At 75.3% G+C, this 18784-nt stretch overlaps 1 protein-coding gene across 1 annotated transcript; it reads right to left on the bottom strand.

The window, feature by feature from the left end:
• Positions 1-2949: 2949 nt before the first annotated feature.
• On the bottom strand, positions 2950-18782 carry AXL (AXL receptor tyrosine kinase). Its single transcript, XM_064503089.1, has 19 exons — positions 18404-18782; positions 17012-17222; positions 16593-16693; positions 15673-15855; positions 14160-14240; positions 13969-14084; positions 12690-12927; positions 11469-11608; positions 10961-11096; positions 9660-9837; positions 9490-9581; positions 8503-8598; positions 7713-7790; positions 7544-7636; positions 7092-7213; positions 5905-6014; positions 5219-5378; positions 4321-4457; positions 2950-3432 (listed from the first exon to the last, which is right to left on the bottom strand). The coding sequence occupies exons 1-19, from the start codon at positions 18522-18524 to the stop codon at positions 3078-3080; spliced, it is 2748 nt and encodes a 915-aa protein (XP_064359159.1). The 5' UTR covers positions 18525-18782; the 3' UTR covers positions 2950-3077.
• Positions 18783-18784: the final 2 nt, after the last annotated feature.

The raw sequence follows: 18784 nt of genomic DNA, 5'->3' as shown, positions 1-18784 counted from the left end.
CGCGCCGCCTTGCAAGCCGCGCCGCCATTGGCCGGCCGCCGCGCCGCCGCATGTAACGCGCGCCGCCATTGGGCCGGCTGCCGCCCCCCGCCCCGCGGCGCGGCTCCCCTCCGCTGCCCTCAATCTCCCGCTCGCTCCCGCTTTGCAAAGGGGGCGCCCATTGGGCGAGCTCGGGGGAGACGCTGTAACGCGCCTTCTCATTGGACGGGGGCTGCGTATTCTCCTCCCCCTTCTTCTCCCGGGTCAGGCCCGATGAACCGGGGGGCGGTGATGACGAAACTGATTGGCAGGGGTAAGGGGCGGGAGCAGGCCGCCTCCAGGCCAATAGCAGCCAGAGCGGGGACGCTTTCCTGCATGCGCTCGCCATTGGCTGGCTCCTTCGCTTGTTAGTGCGGGGGCGGGTCCGCGAGGGGGAGAGCAGCTCCTATTGGCTGCGTTTGGCCGGAGGGCGGGACAAGAACGCCACCCGCTCTCTCACTGGCCGGCTCGCCGTGCCGCGTCATCCCCTCCCATTGGCGGAGCCCCGGGCGGGTTGGGGCGGGCGCGCTCCTATTGGCGGAGCCCTGGCGGCGTTCGCGGGCGTGCGCGTGTGTGTGTTGCCGCCCGAATGCTGCCTAGCAACTGGCGCCAGCTTCCTATTGGCTGCCGGCGGCGGGGGCGGGGCCAGCCCGGCGGCGGTTGGCCGAGCCGGGGGCGTTTTCGGCGCGCGGCCAGGGGCGGGGCGGGGCGGGGGGGGGCGCCCAGTGCGGCCCAGTCCGACCCAGTTCGGCCCAGCGCGGCCGGCGGGGACGGACGTGGCAGGCGGGAGCCCCCGGCCACCAGGTTCCCCCCATCCCCGTGGCCCCCCCCGTCTCCCCCCAGTGCCCCCCAACAGCCTCCTGTGCCCCCCATGGCCCCCCTGTGACCCCCATGGACCCCTCTGTCCCCTCATCTCCCCCCATGGCCGCCCTGGGTCCCCCCCACAGCCCCCAGTGCCCCCCCCGTCCCTTGTGTCCCCCCCGTGTCCCTCCCTGCCGCTTGTGTCCCCCCATCTCCCCCCATGTCCCCGCTGCATCCCCCTGTGTCCCCCCCATGGCCCCCCTACGGCCCCCCGTGTCCCGCTGTGTCCCCTGTGTCCCCCCCATCGTCCCCCATGTCCCTCTGTGTCCCCCCGTGTCCCCCCCACAGCCCCCCGTGTCCCACTGTGTCCCCCATGTCCCCCCCATGGTCCCCCATGTCCCTCTGTGTCCCCCCGTGTCCCCCCCACAGCCCCCGTGTCCCGTTGTGTCCCCCGTGTCCCCCCCATGTCCCCCCACAGCCTCCCATGTCCCCCCCGTGTCCCTCCGTGTCCCCCCCACAGGCCATGTCCCTCTGTGTCCCCCCGTGTCCCCCCATCTCCTCCCATGTCCCCCCCGTGTCCCTCCGTGTCCCCCCCACAGGCCCCCATGTCCCTTTGTGTCCCCCCGTGTCCCCCCATCTCCTCCCATGTCCCCCCCCCCGGTGTCCCCCCCCCAGTGTCCCCGTCCCGCTGCAGAAAGAGGCGGAGGCGGCCGCTGCTGGAGGAAGGGGCTTTATGGCGGCGCCCCCCCGCCCCCCCGCCGCACACAGGGGCACACGCGTGGGCACGCGCTCGGGGAGGAACACGCGTGTGCACGGAGCGGCACACGCACGCGCAGGGCTGCCAAGAGCCCGCACACGCGTGCACAGGGACGCGCACGCCACACGCGCACGGCGCTGCACACGCCACGGACACGCGTGTGCACACGCACACGCAGACACACGCAAAGGCACAGAGCGGCAAGCGTGCCCACGGCGCCGCACACGCCAGGCACACGCGTGTGCGCATACACGCAAAGGCACAGAGCGGCAAGTCGTACCCACGGCAGTGCCAGCGCCGCACACGCCAGGCACACGTGTGTGCACGCACACGCAAAGGCACAGAGCGGCAAGTCGCGTCCCCAGCGCCGCACACGCCAGGCACACGCGTGTGCACGCACACGCAAAGGCACAGAGCGGCAAGTCGCGTCCCCAGCGCCGCACACGCCAGGCACACGCGTGTGCACGCACACACAAAGGCACAGAGCGGCAAGTCGTACCCACGGCACACGCCAGGCACACGCGTGCAGCCCCCCCTCCGGCGCGCACACGTGTGGGGCACAGCTGGGCCCCCCCCCAGGGCCAGCCGTGGGGAGACCCCAGCTCGGGGGGGGCCGAGTCCAGCATAAAGTGCGGGAGGGGGCAGTTTTGGGAGGGGGTCCTGGCCCCTGGGGGGGGTCCTGGCCCCTTGGGGGGGGTCCCGGCCCTTGGGGGGTCCCAGGATGCTCTGGTGATGGGGGGGGCCATGGGGGGGGGCCCAGCTTTTGGGGGGTTTGGGGGGGGCATGTGGGGGGGGCTGGGACCCCATCCAGGGGGTCCAGGCCGTGGCAGTGGGGCAGCCGGGGGGGGTCTGTCTCCAGCTGGGGGAGGGCTGGGGGGGGTCCATCCCCAGCGAGGGGGGGCCGGGGAGGTCCCGGCCGTGGCAGTGGGGCAGCCGGGGGGGTCCGTCTCCAGCTGGGGGGGGGCTGGGGGGTCCCAGCTGTAGCAGTGGGGCAGCTCGGGGTGGGGGGGGTCTGTCCCCAGCGGGGGGGTCCCAGCTCTGGCAGTGGGGCAGCTCGGGGGGGTCCCGGCTGTGGCAGTGGGGCAGCTCGGGGGGGGTCCGTCCCCAGTGGGGGGGGTCCCAGCCGTAGCAGTGGGGCAGCTTGGGGTGGGGGGTCCATCCCCGGTGGGGGGGTCCCAGCTCTGGCAGTGGGGCAGCTCGGGGGGGTCCCGGCCGTGGCAGTGGGGCAGCTCGGGGGGGGTCCGTCCCCAGCGAGGGGGTCCCAGCTCTGGTAGTGGGGCAGCTCGGGGGGGGGTCCGTCCCCGGTGGGGGGGTCCCAGCCGTAGCAGTGGGGCAGCTGGGGGCGGGGGGTCCGTCCCCAGCGGGGGGGTCCCAGCTCTGGCAGTGGGGCAGCTGGGGGGGGGGGGTCCGTCCCCAGCGGGGGGGTCCCAGCTCTGGCAGTGGGGCAGCTCGGGGGGGTCCCGGCCGTGGCAGTGGGGCAGCCGTGGGGCGGGGGGGGGTCTCAGGCGCCCTCCTCGGAGGCGGCGCAGGGGGCGGGGGGCTCGCCGGGGGGGCGGCCGCTCTCGGGGGGGGCCGGGCAGGCCACGTAGCGGCCCGGGGGGGCCCCGTCGGCGGCAGAGGCGGCGGGGGGGGCCGGGGGGGCGGCGGGGGGGACGGCGGCGGCGGGGCCGGGGGCCCCCGGGGGCGGGGGGGGGGCGGGGGCCCGCCGCAGGTTGACGTAGAGGGCGGTGGGGGGCCCGGGGGGGCCGGGGGGGGCCGGCAGCCCCCGCAGCAGCTTGGCCAGGGCCCCGCGCAGCTCCCCGAAGCGCGGCCGCTCCCGCGGCTCCAGCGCCCAGCAGCGCCGCATCAGCCCGTACCTGCGGGGGGGGGGGGGGCGTCAGGGGGGGGCCCGGGGGGGGGCCTGGGGGGCTGGGGGGGGTCCCAGGGGGCTCAGGGGGCCCGGGGGGCTTGGGAGTCCTGGGTGGCTCCGGAGGGCTGGAGGGCTCGGGGGGTCCCAGGGGGATCTGGGGGGTCCCAGGGGGCTTGGGGGGGTCCTGGGGGGCTCAAGGGGGCTTGGGGGGGTCCCAGGGGGATCAGGGGGGTCCCAGGGGGCTTGGGGGGGACCCAGGGGCTCGGGGGGGGGCTCAGGGGGTCCCGGGGGGCTCAGGGGCTCAGGGGGCTGGAGCACTGGGGATCCCAGGGGGCTCAGGGGGACTGGGGGTCCTGGGGGGGTTCAGGGGGGCTTGGGGGTCCCAAGGGGCTTGGGGGGGTCCTGGGGGGCTGGAGGACTGGGGATCCCGGGGGCTGGGGGGCTCAGGGCACTGGGGGTCCTGGGGGGCTCAGGGGGGACTGGGGGATATGTGGGGGGCTCAGGAGAGGCTGGGGGGTCCCAGGGGGCTTGGGGGGGTCCTGGGGGGCTCAAGGGGGCTTGGGGGGGTCCCAGGGGGCTTGGGGGGGGGCTCAGGGGGTCCCGGGGGGGCTCAAGGGGCTGGAGGAGTGGGGATCCCAGGGGGCTCAGGGGGACTGGGGGTCCTGGGGGGGTTCAGAGGGACTTGGGGGTGTCCCAGGGGGCTTGGGGGGGTCCTGGGGGGGTTCAGGGGGGCTTGGGGGGATCCCAGGGGGCTCAGGGGGGCCCAGGGGGCTGGAGGACTGGGGATCCTGGGGGTCCCGGGGGCTGGGGGGATACGTGGGGGGCTCAGGAGGGGCTGGGGGGTCCCAGGGGGCCCAGGGGACATTGGGGGGGGTCCCGCGGGGGGGTCACTCACAGGCCGTCGAGGCAGTGGGGGGGCTGGCGCAGGCGGTGGCCCTGGCACAGGTAGTCGTAGACCTCGCTGTTCTCCACGCCCGGGTAGGGCGTCTGGCCCCGCGTGGCGATCTCCCACATGGTCACCCCGAAGGACCACTGCGCCCCGCCATTGGCTGAGCGCCGGCCACGCCCCCACCCCCCGTTGGCCCGCAGCCGGCGCCCCGCCCGCCCATTGGCCCGCAGCCGGGGATCTGCGCCCGCCCACTTCCCATTGGCTGGGAGCCGGGGGGGGGGTCTATGCCCGTCCCCTCCCGTTGGCTGGGAACTGGGGATCTATGTCTGCCCCCTCCCATTGGCTGGGAGCCGGGGATCTACACACACCCACTTGCCATTGGCTGGGAACCAGGGATCTATGTCTGCCCCCTCCCACTGGCTGAGAGCTGGAGATCTACGCCCACCCATTTGCTATGGGCTGGGAGCCAGGGGTCTACACCCACCCCCACCCATTGGCTGGGAACTAGGGATCTACGCCCACCCATTTCCCATTGGCTGGGAGCTGGGGAATCAACATCTGCCCCCCCCCCCATTGGCTGGGCAGGGGGATCTACACGCATGCACCCTCCCATTGGCCAGGCCGCAGGGATCCAGGGGCCCATGCCCTCCCATTGGCCAGACCCCGGGGCTCCAGGTGCCCGCGCCCTCCCATTGGCCAGTGGTGGGGATCCGCAGGTGGCGCCCTCCCATTGGCCAGCTGCAGGGATCTGCAGGTGGGTGCCCTCCCATTGGCCAGGGCTCGGGGATCCAGGTGCCGGCGCCCTCCCATTGGCCGGCCGTGGGGCTCCAGGTGCCGGCGCCCTCCCATTGGCCAGACCCCGGGGCTCCAGGCGCCGGCGCCCTCCCATTGGTCCCCCGCTCACCACGTCGCTCTGGGTGGTGTAGACGCGGTCGGCCAGGCTCTCGGGCGCGATCCACTTGACGGGCATCTTGGCCACGCGGCCCTGCCGGTAGTAGTCGCCGCTGCGGAGCTTCTTGGAGAGCCCAAAGTCGGCCACGCACACGCGCAGCCGCTCGTCCAGCCTGCGGCGGGCGGGGCCTCAGCGGGCGGGGCCTCAGCGGGGCGGGGCCTCAGCAGGGCGGGGCCTCAGCGGGCGGGGCCGCAGCCACACCCCCTCCCGGCCCCACCTCCGTCCCCATCTCCATCCCGTCTCCTGGTCTCCATCCCCACCCCCTCGTGGTCCCCCCTCCTTGTCCCCATCCCCATCCCTGGCCCCACCTCGGTCCCCATCTCCATCCTGGTCCCCATCTCCTCTCCTCGTTGTCCCCATCCCCGTCCCATCGCATCCCCACCTTGTCCCCATCTCCCTCCTGGTCCCCATCTCCTCTCCTCGTTGTCCCCATCCCCGTCCCATCGCATCCCCACCTTGTCCCCATCTCCCTCCTGCTCCCATCCCATCCCCACCCCCTCGTGGTCCCCCCTCCTCGTCCCCATCCCCTCCCTGTGCCCATCTCGGTCCCCACCCCGGGCCTGGTCCCTCGCCCCCATCCCACCTCCCTCCCGCCCCCGTGTCCCCCCCGTGTCCCCCCGTGTCCCCCCCGCGCTGACATGCAGTTCCTGGCGGCCAGGTCGCGGTGGATGAAGTTCTTGCCGCTCAGGTACTCCATGCCGCTGGCGATGTCGGCCATGAAGCCCACCAGCGTCCGCAGCGGCAGCGCCTGCGGGGCAGCGTCACGGGCGCCCGGCGCCGGGGACCCCCGGGACCCCCCCGCCCATGGGGACCCACCCCGGGACCCCCGACCTGGGACCTCACCCCATCGGGACCCCCGACCTGGGACCCCCGGGACCCCCAGGACCCCCGACCTGGGACCTCACCCCATCGGGACCCCCGACCTGGGACCCCCGGGACCCCCGACCTGGGACCTCACCCCATCGGGACCCCCAACCTGGGACCCCCGGGACCCCCACCCATGGGGCCCCCCACCCCCTGGGACCTCCTGGGACCCCCCACCTGGGATCTCCCCAATCTGGGACCCCCAACCTGGGACCTCCCCACCCTGGGCCCTCCCCCAGGACCCCCACCCTGGGGCCCCAAACCCCACAGACACCCCCAGCCCCACAGACCCCCCCGCCTGGGACCTTCCATCCCACCAGGACCCCCCACAACCCAGGACCCCCCACCCCACCGGGACCCCCAACCCCTTGGGACTCCCCCCGGGACACCAGACCCCCCCAGACCCCACGGACCCACCAACCCCCCCGAGCCCTCAGCCCCATGGACCCCCCAGACCCCATGGAGCCCCCCCAGACCCCATGGACCCACCAAACCCCCCGAGCCCTCAGCCCCATGGACCCCCCAGACCCCATGGACCCCCCCCAGACCCCATGGAGCCCCCCCAGACCCCATGGACCCGCCAACCCCCCCGAGTCCTCAGCCCCATGGACCCCCCAGACCCCATGGACCCCCCCCAGACCCCATGGAGCCCCCCCAGACCCCATGGACCCACCAAACCCCCCTGAGCCCTCAGCCCCATGGACGCCCCAGACCCCTCCAAGCCCCCCCAGACCCCATGGAGCCCCCCCAGACCCCATGGACCCACCAACCCCCCTGAGCCCTCAGCCCCATGGACGCCCCAGACCCCATGGAGCCCCCCCAGACCCCATGGACCCACCAACCCCCCTGAGCCCTCAGCCCCATGGACGCCCCAGACCCCTCCAGGCCCCCCCAGACCCTATGGAGCCCCCCCAGACCCCCCGAGCCCCGAGGCCCCCGGCCCCCCCGGCCCGCGGCTGACCAGGGGGCTGTCGCCCAGGCGGGAGTAGAGCAGGAAGCTGTGCAGGTCGCCGTGCTTCATGAAGGGCAGGATGACGACGGGCGAGGGGAAGCCCCCGCCGCCCCCGCTCTGCAGGCACACGCCTGCCCGGCCCTCAGCGCCCGCGCGCCTGGGCCCGGCCCCCCCGCCCCCCCCGCCCAGGGCTCCCCGGCGGGGCGGACCCCAGAGCGGGGCAGCAGACCCCCGACGTGGCGTGCAGACCCCCGACGTGGGGTGCAGACCCCTAACGTGGCGTGCAGAACCCAAGGGACGTTGCAGACCCTGGGGGGACGTTCCAGACCCCTAATGTGGGGTGCAGACCCCAAGGGACGTTGCAGACCCCGGGGGGACGTTGCAGACCCCAAGGGACGTTGCAGACCCCACGGGGAGGCTGCAGCCCCCCCCCGCCCCCCCCGCCGCCCCCCCGGCCTCACCGATGAGCCGCATGACGTTGGGGTGGTCGAACTCCTTCATGCAGACGGCCTCGCTGAGGAAGTCCTCCATCTCGCTGCGGGTGCAGATGGCGACTGCCGCAGAGGGGCGGCGGGTCAGGGGGGCCGGGGGGGCCGGGGGGGGGCGCGGGGGGGCCGGGGGGGCACTCACTCTTCATGGTCTTCACGGCCACCTTGAGCACGCAGTTGTCCTGGCTGAGCTGCCCCTCCATGACGGAGCCGAACTCGCCTGCGGGCGCAGGGGGGGTCAGTGGCGCCGGGGCTGCACGCGCATGGGGCTGCACACGCCTGCACACGCCTGCACACGCCTCAGCACGCACACGCCTCAGCACGCACACGCCTCAGCACGCACACGCCTGCATGTGCATGCCTGAGCACGTGTGTGCCTGCACACACACCTGAGCACGCACACGCCTGAGCATGCATGTACATGCGCACACACGCCTGCGTGCACGCTTCCCTGCCTGCACGCACATGCCTGAGCACACACATGCCTCGGCACACATGCGCCTGCACGCACACGCTTGCACGCACACGCCTGAGCACGCATGCGCCTGAGCATGCGTCCCTGCCTGCATGCACAGGCCTGAGCACGCACACGCCTGAGCACGCACGCCTGCATGCACACTTCCCTGCCTGCACACGCCTAAGCACGCATGTGCCTGCACGCACACGCCTGAGCATGCACGCACCTGCACACACACACCTGCATGCACACGTCTGCACGCACACGCCTGCATGCACGCTTCCCTGCCTGCACACGCCTGAACACGCATGTGCTGGCACGCACACGCCTGAGCACGCACACACACGCCAGCTGCACACACACACACACACACACACACACACACACACAGAGGCGTGTGCATGGCCAGGGGCTGTTCCCCAGCAGCCCTGGGGGTCCCGCGCCCCCCCCGCGCCCCCCCGCGCCCCGCTCTCACCCTCTCCCAGCGTCTTGCCCAGCGCCACTTTGTGCCGGTCGACCATGACGTCCCGCAGCTTCTCCTTCAGCTCCGCGCTGATGCCCAGGCTGTTCACTGCGGCAGCGCGTGGGACGGGGCACCGCGCTGCGGGGGGGGGGGGCGCGACCCCCGGGCCCGCGCAGGGGACCCACCCGGGGCGTGTGACCCCCCCGGACCCGCGCGGGGGACATGCTGGGTGCGTGCCACCCCCGTGGCGCGGCGCTGGGGACACGCCAGGCGCATGCAACCCTTGCACGGTGACATCGGGGACCCGCCGGGTGCACGCCACCCTTGCAGCGCGGCGCAGGGGACACGCCAGGCACATGCCACCCGTGCACCGTGGCATCGGGGACCTGCCAGGCGCGTGCCACCCCCATGGCACGGTGTTGGGGACACACCGGGTGCAGGCGACACCCACGGCGCGGCGCTGGGGACATGCCAGGCGCATGCAACCCTTGCACGGTGACATCGGGGACCCGCCGGGTGCACGCCACCCTTGCAGCATGGCGCAGGGGACACGCCAGGCACATGCCACCCGTGCACCGTGGCATGGGGGACCTGCCAGGCGCGCGCCACCCCCATGGCACGGTGTTGGGGACACACCGGGTGCACGCGACACCCACGGCGCGGCGCTGGGGACATGCCAGGCGCGTGCAACCCTTGCACGGTGACATCGGGGACCCGCCGGGTGCACGCCACCCTTGCAGCGCGGCGCAGGGGACACGCCAGGCACATGCCACCCGTGCACCGTGGCATCGGGGACCTGCCAGGCGCGCGCCACCCCCATGGCACGGTGTTGGGGACACACCGGGTGCAGGCGACACCCACGGCGCGGCGCTGGGGACATGCCAGGTGCGTGCAACCCTTGCACGGTGACATCGGGGACCCGCCGGGCGCACGTCCCCCCCCCCCCCCCGGCACAGCACGGCGCAGGGGACCGGCGGGGCGCGGCGCGGGGACACTCACGCGTGGCCTCGGCGGTGCGGCGGCTGTAGGACCTGCGCACGCGGTACTGCACCACCAGGTCGCCGCGGCGGGCGCGGGGCTCGAAGGCCTCCCTGCGGCACAGGCGGCTGCAGCGGGGCCCCGGCGTCCCCCCCCGCCCCCCCCCCGCCTGCCCCCCCGGCCCCGCTCACCCGAAACGCGTCTCCTTGCGGCGGCGGCGGGCGCCCAGCACCCCCAGGGCCAGCGCCAGCGCCGCCAGCGCCGCCAGCACCGGCCCCGCCAGCCACCAGCCCCGCGCCGGGCCGGCGCCGGCCCCCGCCACCTCCGGCCCCCCCCCGGCTCCGGCCCCCGGCGGCGGCTGCGCTCCGGCTGCGGGGAGAGCACGGGCCTCAGCGGGCGGCGCCGAGGGGACGCCGAGGGGACATCACAGGGTTGCATGGGGACACCGTGGGGACACCGTGGGGACGCCGTGGGGACATCACAGGGTTGCATGGGGACACCGTGGGGACACCATGGGGACGCCGAGGGGACATCACAGGGTTGCATGGGGACACCGTGGGGACACCATGGGGACGCTATGGGGACGCCATGGGGATAGTGCAGGGATGCATGGGGATGCTGTGGGGACACCATGGGGACACCGTGGGGATAGTGCAGGGATGCATGGGGATGCTGTGGGGACACCGTGGGGACACTATGGGGACGCCGTGGGGACACTGAGGGGACACTGTGGGGATGCTATGGGGATGCCATAGGGATAGTGCAGGGATGCACAGGGACGCCATGGGGACGCCCTGGGGACATCATAGGGTTGCATGGGGACACCGTGGGGACGCCAAGGGGACACCGTGGGGACGCTATGGGGATGCCACAGGGATAGTGCAGGGATGCAGGGGGACACCGTGGGGACACCCTGGGGACACCGTGGGGACACCGTGGGGACACTATGGGGATGCCACAGGGATAGTGCAGGGATGCATGGGGACACCGTGGGGACGCCCTGGGGACATCATAGGGTTGCATGGGGACACCAAGGGGACACCGTGGGGACGCCGTGGGGATAGTGCAGGGATGCATGGGGATGCTGTGGGGACACCAAGGGGACACTGTGGGGATGCTATGGGGATGCCAAGGGGATAGTGCAGGGATGCACAGGGACGCTGTGGGGACGCCCTGGGGACATCATAGGGTTGCATGGGGACACCAAGGGGACGCCAAGGGGACACCGTGGGGACGCTATGGGGATGCCACAGGGATAGTGCAGGGATGCAGGGGGACACCGTGGGGATGCCCTGGGGACATCACAGGGTTGCATGGGGACACCAAGGGGACACCCAGCAGGTGCCATGGGGACGCCAGAGGATGCCGTGGGGCCCTGCAAGGACACCCTGGGGACACCCATGGACACGTGGGGACACCGCGGGGATGCCAGGGGACGCCGTGGGGCCGTGCAGGGCCACCGTGGGTCGCAAGGGGACACGGCGGGGCTCACGGGGCGGCAGGGCGACGGGGCGGCTCCAGGGCCCGGCGCCGGCCCCCGTGTAGGGCCGCACGCGGACCGTCACGTTGCGGCTCCCCGGCGGCAGCTCCAGCGTCGCCTCCTGCGCCAGCCCCACGTCCAGCACCACCTGCCCGGGCGACGGGGACGTGGGGACACGGGGGCGACGGGGCGAGCAGGGGGGCAAGGGGGCAAGGAGCAGAGCGAGATCGGGGCGAGCAGCGGGGCGAGCAGGGGGGCAACGGGGTAAGAAGTGGGGCAAGGAATGGGGGGAGCAGCGGGGTATCGGGGCGAGCGCTGGGGAGAGCAACGTGGTGTTGGGGTGCGCGACGGGGCGTGCAATAGCGCAATGGGGCACGCAATGGGGCGTGCATTAGGGCGTGCAATGGGACATGCAATGGGACATGCAATGGGACATGCAATGGGGCATGCAATGGTGCAATGGGACACGCAATGGGGCGTGCAGTGGTGCAGTGGGGCGCGCAGTGGGGCGGGCTCTCACCTCGGGGGCGCCGGGCCGGCGGTAGCCCAGCCGGTAGCCCCGCAGCTGCCCGTTGAGGCGCCCGCGCGGCGCCGCCCAGCGCACCCGGGCCCCGGCGCCCGCCCGCTCCGCCGTCACGTTCTCCGGGGGGGCCCCGGGCGCTGCGCGGGTGTCAGCGGGGCCCCGGCGTCCGGGCAGCCCCCGGAGCCCCCCGGAGCCCCACAGCCCCCCAGGGCACCCAGGCGTCCAGGCACCCCCCCCCCGAGCCCCACCACCCCCCAGGGCACCCAGAGGGCCCAGGCGTGCGGGTGCCTCCCTGCCCCCCCATGATGCCTCCCTGCCCCCCAGGGCACCCAAAGGGACCCAGGTGTCCTGGCACCCCTCCCAGGGGCCCAGGCATCCAGGTGCCCCCACCCCCATGGGCCCAGGTGTCCGGGTGCCCCCCCACCCCCCAGGGCCCCGGTGTCCTGGCACCCCCCCACCTCCCCGGGGCCCAGGCGTCCAGGTGCCCCCAACCCCCCCGGGACCAAGGCGTGTGGGTGCCCCTCTGCCCCCCCCATGATGCCTCCCTGCCCCCCAGGGCACCCAAAGGGACCCAGGTGTCCCAGCACCCCTCCCTGGGGCCCAGGCGTCCGGGAACCCCCCACCTCCCCAGGGCCTAGGTGTCCCCCCGCCAGGCCCAGGCGTCCGGAACCCCCCCACCTCCCAGGGGCCCAGGCACCCCCCCCAGGGCCCAGGTGTCCGGAACCCCCCCACCTCCCAGGGTTCCAGGTGCCCCCCACCTCCCAGGGGCCCAGGCGTCCCCCCCGGGGCCCCGGCGTCCGGGTGCCTCCCTGCCCCCCAGGGCACCCAAAGAGACCCAGGTGTCCCGGCACCTCTCCCTGGGACCCAGGTGCCCGGGACCCCCCACCTCCCCGGGGCCCAGGCGTCCGGAACCCCCCCACCTCCCAGGGTTCCAGGTGCCCCCCACCTCCCAGGGGCCCAGGCATCCCCCCCCCCGGGGCCCAGGCGCCCGGAACCCCCCACCTCCCAGGGGCCCAGGCGTCCGGGTGCCTCCCTGCCCCCCAGGGCACCCAAAGAGACCCAGGGGTCCCAGCACCCCTCCCTGGGGCCCAGGCGTCCGGGACCCCCCCACCTCCCAGGGTCCCAGGCGCCCCCCACCTCCGAGGGTCCCAGGCGTCCCCCCCCCCCGGGTCCCAGGCACCCCCCCCCCCGGGGCCCCGGCGTCCGGGCCGCGCTCACCGGCCTCGAGGGTGCTCATGGGCACCCAGGGCCCCCAGGGCGAGGCCCCCTGGGCGCTGCGGCAGCTCACGCGGGCGCGGTAGGCGGCGCAGGGCTGCAGCGCCTCCAGGCGGTGGGCGAAGGGCGGCACCGGCACCGCGCGCTCGTAGAGACCCGGCCCCGGCCCCGGCCCCGGCCCCGGCCCCGGCCCCGGCCCCGGCGCCGCCGCGCCGCTCGGCTCCTCCTCCGCCCGCACCGCCTGCGCCCGGCGCGCCGTCACCGCGCCGCCCCGCCACCCCCGACCCGCCACAGCCCCGCCCGGGACAGGGACACCCCGACCCGGGGACACCCTGCGCCAGGGACACCCCGACCCACGACACCCCGACCTGGGGACACCCCGACCCGCCACAGCCCCGACCTGGGGACACCCCGACCCGGGGACACCCTGCACCAGGGACACCCCGACCCGGGACAGCCTCGCCCGGGACAGGGACACCCCAACCCGGGGACACCCTGCACCAGGGACACCCCGACCCAGGGACACCCCAACCCGCAACACCCCGGCCAGGGACACCCGAACCCAGGGACACCCCGACCCGGGACAGCCAGACCCGCAACACCCCGACCCGCAACCCCGGGACAGCCCCGGCCAGGGACACCCGAACCCGGGGACACCCTGCACCAGGGACACCCCGACCCGCAACACCCCGACCTGGGGACACCCCGACCCGGGACAGCCCCGGCCAGGGACACCCGAACCCGGGGACACCCTGCACCAGGGACACCCTGACCCATGACACCCCGACCCGGGACAGCCCGACCCGGGGACACCCGAACCCAGGGACACCCTGCGCCCAGGGACACCCCAACCCCGAGGACACCCTGACCCAGGGACAGCCTGACCCGGGGACACCCCGACCCTGGGGACACCGTGACCCTGGTGCCATCCCTGCCCCCCCCCGGCGCTCGGCCCCCCCCCCGGCCCCGGCCGAGTTTCGAGTTTCGGTTCCCGGCGCCGCTGGTGACCCCGGGCCGGGCGGCGCTGAAGCAGAAGTGGGCGACGGGCTCCCGCCCCGGCCTGGGGGCCCCGAGCCCCCCCCGCGCCCCCGCCCCCCCCGGCACACAACCCCTCCCGGGGCAGATCCCCCCCCCCGGGCAAATCCCCCTCTGCTACCCGCCCTGTGTGCACCCTGCATGCACCCCCCCCCCGGGGCAAATGCATCCCCCCCCCCCAGGGCAAATGCACCCCCCCCCGGGGCAAATGCACCCCCCCCCCCGGGGCAAATGCCCCCCCCGGTACCTGCACGGTGCAGAGGCTCAGGGGCGCCTCCCCGCTGGGCCCCGGCTCCCAGGTCACCTCGAGCGAGCGCGGCCCCGGCGTCACCAGCACCAGGTTCCGGGGGGGCTGCGGCACCACTGGGGGGGGCGGGGGGGGTGAGCGGTGCACAGGGACCCCCCCAGCCCCGTCCCCCCCCCCCGTGCCCCGCTCACCGGTGACGGTGGCCGTGCGCGACGTGCTGACGCCCCGGGCGTTGTGGGCCTCGCACGAGAACGTGGCGCTGCGGTTCAGCCCTGGGGGGGGGGGGGGTGTCAGCGCGACGGGGGGCCCAGGCGTCCGGGGCCCAGGTGTCCGGGCAGCTTCCCTGCTCTCTGTCCCCCCCCCCCCGCTTTGGTCCGGCGTGTGGGGCGGCACCGCAGGGCTCGGGGTGCCGGGGGGAGCGGGGCGGCTGGTGCACGGGGAGCGTGTGCACGGGATGCGTGTGAGCACGGGATGCGTGTGCATGGGATGCGTGTGAGCACGGGATGCGTGTGAGCACGGGATGCGTGTGCACATGGGGTGGGGTGTGCATGGGGGTGCACATGCATGACATGCGTGTGTGCATGGGATGCGTGTGCACGGGATGCGTGTGCATGGGGGGCGTGTGTGTGTGGGTGTGCATGCATGACGTGTGTGTGTGCACGGGATGCGTGTGCATGGGATGCATGTGCGTGTGGGTGCACATGCATGACGTGTGCGTGCACGGGATGCGTGTGCACAGGGGCGTGTGCGTGTGGGTGCACATGCATGACGTGTGTGCGTGCACGGGATGCGTGTGCACGGGGGCGTGTGCGTGTGGGTGCACATGCATGACATGCGTGTGTGCATGAGGCGGGCGTGTGCACGGGGCGTGCGTGTGCGTGCCAGGAGTGTGCGTGCAGCGGGTGTGTGCATGACGTGTGCGCGTGCCCGGGGGGCTGTGGGTGCCCGGGGGGGTCCATGGGGCACGCGGGCGCCCCACGGCAAGGGGGGGGTGCAGGAGGGCCGTGCGTGCAGGGCCGGGCCCGAGTCCCGCCGCCCCGCGGCCGCCCCCGCACAGCTGGATCCATCCCTGTCCCTGCACAGCTGGATCCATCCCCGCACAGCTGGACCCGTCCCTGTCCCTGTCCCTGTCCCTGTCCCCGTTCCCGCGCCAGCTCCGGGACCGCGGCGGGGGGGGGGGGGGCGGCCACCCGGCCCCCGCGGGTGACTCAGGGCACCGTCACCTCCGGCCGCGGCCCCCCCCGGTGAGTCACCGGCCGCGGCAGCCCCGGGAATGCCGGGCACGCGGGGGGGGGGGGCTGGGCTGGGAGCCGCCCTGGGAGCGCGGGGCTGGGGGGGACCCCAGTGCTGCCCCCCCCCCCGGCCCTGGTGCAGCCCAGAGCCCAGCTCATCCCGACCCCCCCCCATCGCCTCCCTGCTGCACCCCGAATCCCCATCGCACCCTGAACCCCCCCATTGCACCCTGAGCCCCCCCACTGCACCCCGAAACCCCCACTGCACCCTGAGCCCCCCCACTGCACCCCGAACCCCCCAGTGCCTCCAACCCCAATTGCACCCCAAAACCCCCCATTGCACCCCGAAATCCCAAATGCATCTGACCCCCCCATCGCATCCTGACCCCCCATTGCACCCAGACCCCCCCATCGCACCCCAAATCCCCCCATTGCACCCAGACCCCCCCTCGCGCCCCCGCGCCCCGCTCACCGCCGACGGCCAGGGTGGAGGGCGGGGGGCCGCCGGGGCCCGGCGGGGGGGGCAGGGGGGCCCCGTCGCGCAGCCACAGCAGCCGCACGGGCTCGGGGGGGCCCTGGGCCCGGCAGCGCAGCGTGAAGGGGGTGGCGGCCGCCACGGCCAGGTCCTGCGGCTCCTCCGAGAACAGCGGCAGCCCTGCGGGGCCGTCGGCGGGACCCGCTCACCAGCGCCGCCCGCTCACCAGCGCCGCGCACGAGGGCCGCCCGCGCACGAGGACCGGCCGCGCACGAGGACCGGCCGCGCACGAGGACTGGCCGTGCACGAGGGCCGCCCGCGCACGAGGACCGGCCGCGCACGAGGACCGGCCGCGCACGAGGACCGGCCGTGCACGAGGGCCGCGCGCGCACGAGGACTGGCCGCGCACGAGGACCGGCTGTGCACGAGGACCGCCCGTGCACGAGGACTGGCCGTGCACGAGGACTGGCCGTGCACGAGGACCGGCTGTGCACGAGGACCGCCCGCGCACGAGGACCGGCTGTGCACGAGGACCGGCTGTGCACGAGGACCGCCCGCGCACGAGGACCGCCCGCGCACGAGGACTGGCCATGCACGAGGACTGGCCGTGCACGAGGGCCCCGCGCGCACGAGGACTGGCCGCGCACGAGGACTGGCTGCGCACGAGGACCGCGCGCACACGAGGAACGGCTGTGCACGAGGACCGCCCGCGCACGAGGACCGCCCGTGCACGAGGACCGCCCGCCTTTGCACAACAGCTGCCCGTGCACAACAGTTTTCCATGCACCAGGGCCGCTCTGCTTGAGAGCTGCCCGTGCACGAGGACTGTGTGCACGAGGCCGCCCTCGCACGAGGGTCACGCTTGCACGAGGGTCACGCTCGCACGAGGGTCACGCTCGCACGAGGCCGCCGCTCACCTTCCAGCTGCAGGTGCGCCTCGGCGGACAGGATCTCCTCGCCGCTCACCCGCACCGAGCACTGGTAGCGCCCGGCGTCCGAGAGCTGCACGGCCGGGATGCTGCGGAGCGCGCGGCCGTGAGACGCTGCACGGTGCTGCACAGCGCTGCCCGACGCTGCCCGACGGCGCACGGTGCTGCACAACGGAGCCCGACGCTGCCCGACAGCGCCCGGCGCTGCACGTTGGTGCCCAGCGCTGCACAACGCTGCACGACGCTGCACGACGGCACACGGTGCTGCCCGACGGAGCCCGACGCTGCCCGACGGCGCCCGGCGCTGCACGTTGGTGCCCGGCGCTGCCCGACGCTGCCCGACGGTGCCCGGCGCTGCACGTTGGTGCCCGGCGCTGCCCGACGCTGCCCGACGGCACCGGCCCCACCTGAGCTGGCTGGTGACGAGCCAGAGGCCGTCGGCGAGCGGCACCTGGGCCTGGTCGGTGTCGGCCAGCTGCAGCGGGTGCCCGTCGCGCCGCCAGCCCAGCTCGGGGGGGTCGGCGGGGGGGTCGGCGGCCGCCCGCACGGTGCAGCGCAGCCGCGCCGCCCCCCCCGCCGACGACGTCAGGTTCGCCGGGCTCTCCAGGAAGGAGGCGGCTGCGGGCGGGGGGGGGTCAGCGCGTGTCCCCCCCCCCCTGCACCCCCCCTGCACCCCCCCCCCGTGCACCTGCACCCCCTGGGCAGGGCCTTCCCCCCCCCCCGTGCACCCCGGTGGGGGGGCGCAGGAGGGATGCGGGGGGGGGGCTGGGCCGCGCTGCCCCCCTGGGACTGGATGGGACGGGGGGGGGGACGGGGGGGCGCCGGGGCCGTGGGAAGGGAAGCGGCTTTGGCAGCAGCCGAGGGGTCGCGCGACACGGCCCCAGCGCGGGGGCGCGGGAACGGCCCGGCCCTGGGACCCCCCCGGGACCCCCCCGAGTGTCCCTGGGACCCCCCGGGACCCCCCCGAGAGCCCCCCCGCTCCGAAGCCCCCTGAATCCACCGGGGAGCCCTGGAGGGGTCGGGGGGGGGCTGTGGGGGGGGTCCCTGGGGGGGTCCTGGGAGGGGGATCCTGGGGGGAGATTCTGGGGGGGGGCCCGGGGGGAGATTCTGGGGGGGGGTCCCAGAGGGGGCCCCAGAGAGCCCCAGGAGGGTTTGGGGGGGACTGGGGGGTCCTGGGAGGGGGTATGCCGGGGGGTATCCCAGGGAGGGTCCTGCAGGGAGGGGGATCCGGGGGGGGATCCTGGCCGGGGGGGGGGGGTTGTGCTGGGAGGGTATCCTGGGGAGGGGGGGTCCCGGGGAGGAGGGGGTCCTGGAGGGGGATCGGGGGGGGGTTACCCCGGGGGGGGTCATCCTGGGGGGGGTTGTCCCGGGGGGGTTATCCCGGGGGGGGGTTATCCCGGGCTGCCGGCGCGTCGCGGCTGGGCGGGGGCCCCTGGGCGGCTCCGGGACGCAGGTGCTGGACCCCCCCGCCCGGCTGGAAAACAGCGGCGCTGCCCAAACCCCCCCGGGGCCGGGCGGGGCTGCCGTGGGGGGGGGCCCTGCCGTGGGGGGGCCCTGCCGTGGGGGGGGCCCTGCCCGGGCTCCCCCCGGCCCGGCCGGGGAAACTGAGGCACGGCCGGGACAGGCCCCCCCGCCCAAGGGCCCCCCCAATGTGACCCCCCCAGAGGGCCCCTCCCAAAGGGCCCCTCCCCAGGGACCCCCCCCGGCCCCCCCCCGGGCCCCCTCCAAGTGGGCTCTCCCCAGGGGCCCCCCCAAAGTGCCCCCCCCCGCCCCGCCCCGCCCCGGGGCCCCGGACTCACCGCGCGGGGCCGGATCGGGGCCGGGGCTGGAGCTGGGGCCGGGGCTGGAGCTGGGACCGGGGCGGGAGCCGAGCGCGGCGGCCGCCAGCAGGGCGAGGAGCGCGGGGCCGAGCGGCGCCATGGGCCGGGCCGGGACCAGAACCGGGACCGGGACCAGAACCGGGACCAGAACCGGGACCAGAACCGGGACCGCTCCGGGTCAGACGGCTCCGGGCCGCACCGGGACCTTGCCGGGACCTGGCCGGGACCGAACCGGGACCGGGACCGGGACCGGGCCGGGCCGGGCCGGGCGGAGCAGCCGCGGCCGCGGTGGCAGCGCCGCTGAGCGCGGGCGGCGCGTCCCGGGCGGGGGGGGAGGGGGGGGAGGAGGAGGAGGAGGAG

The sequence above is a fragment of the Dromaius novaehollandiae genome, chromosome 34, assembly GCF_036370855.1.
Source record: "Dromaius novaehollandiae isolate bDroNov1 chromosome 34, bDroNov1.hap1, whole genome shotgun sequence".
Taxonomy (NCBI): domain Eukaryota; kingdom Metazoa; phylum Chordata; class Aves; order Casuariiformes; family Dromaiidae; genus Dromaius; species Dromaius novaehollandiae.
Note: the sequence above shows the minus strand (reverse complement) of the source record. Positions and strands in the feature narration are given on the sequence as shown.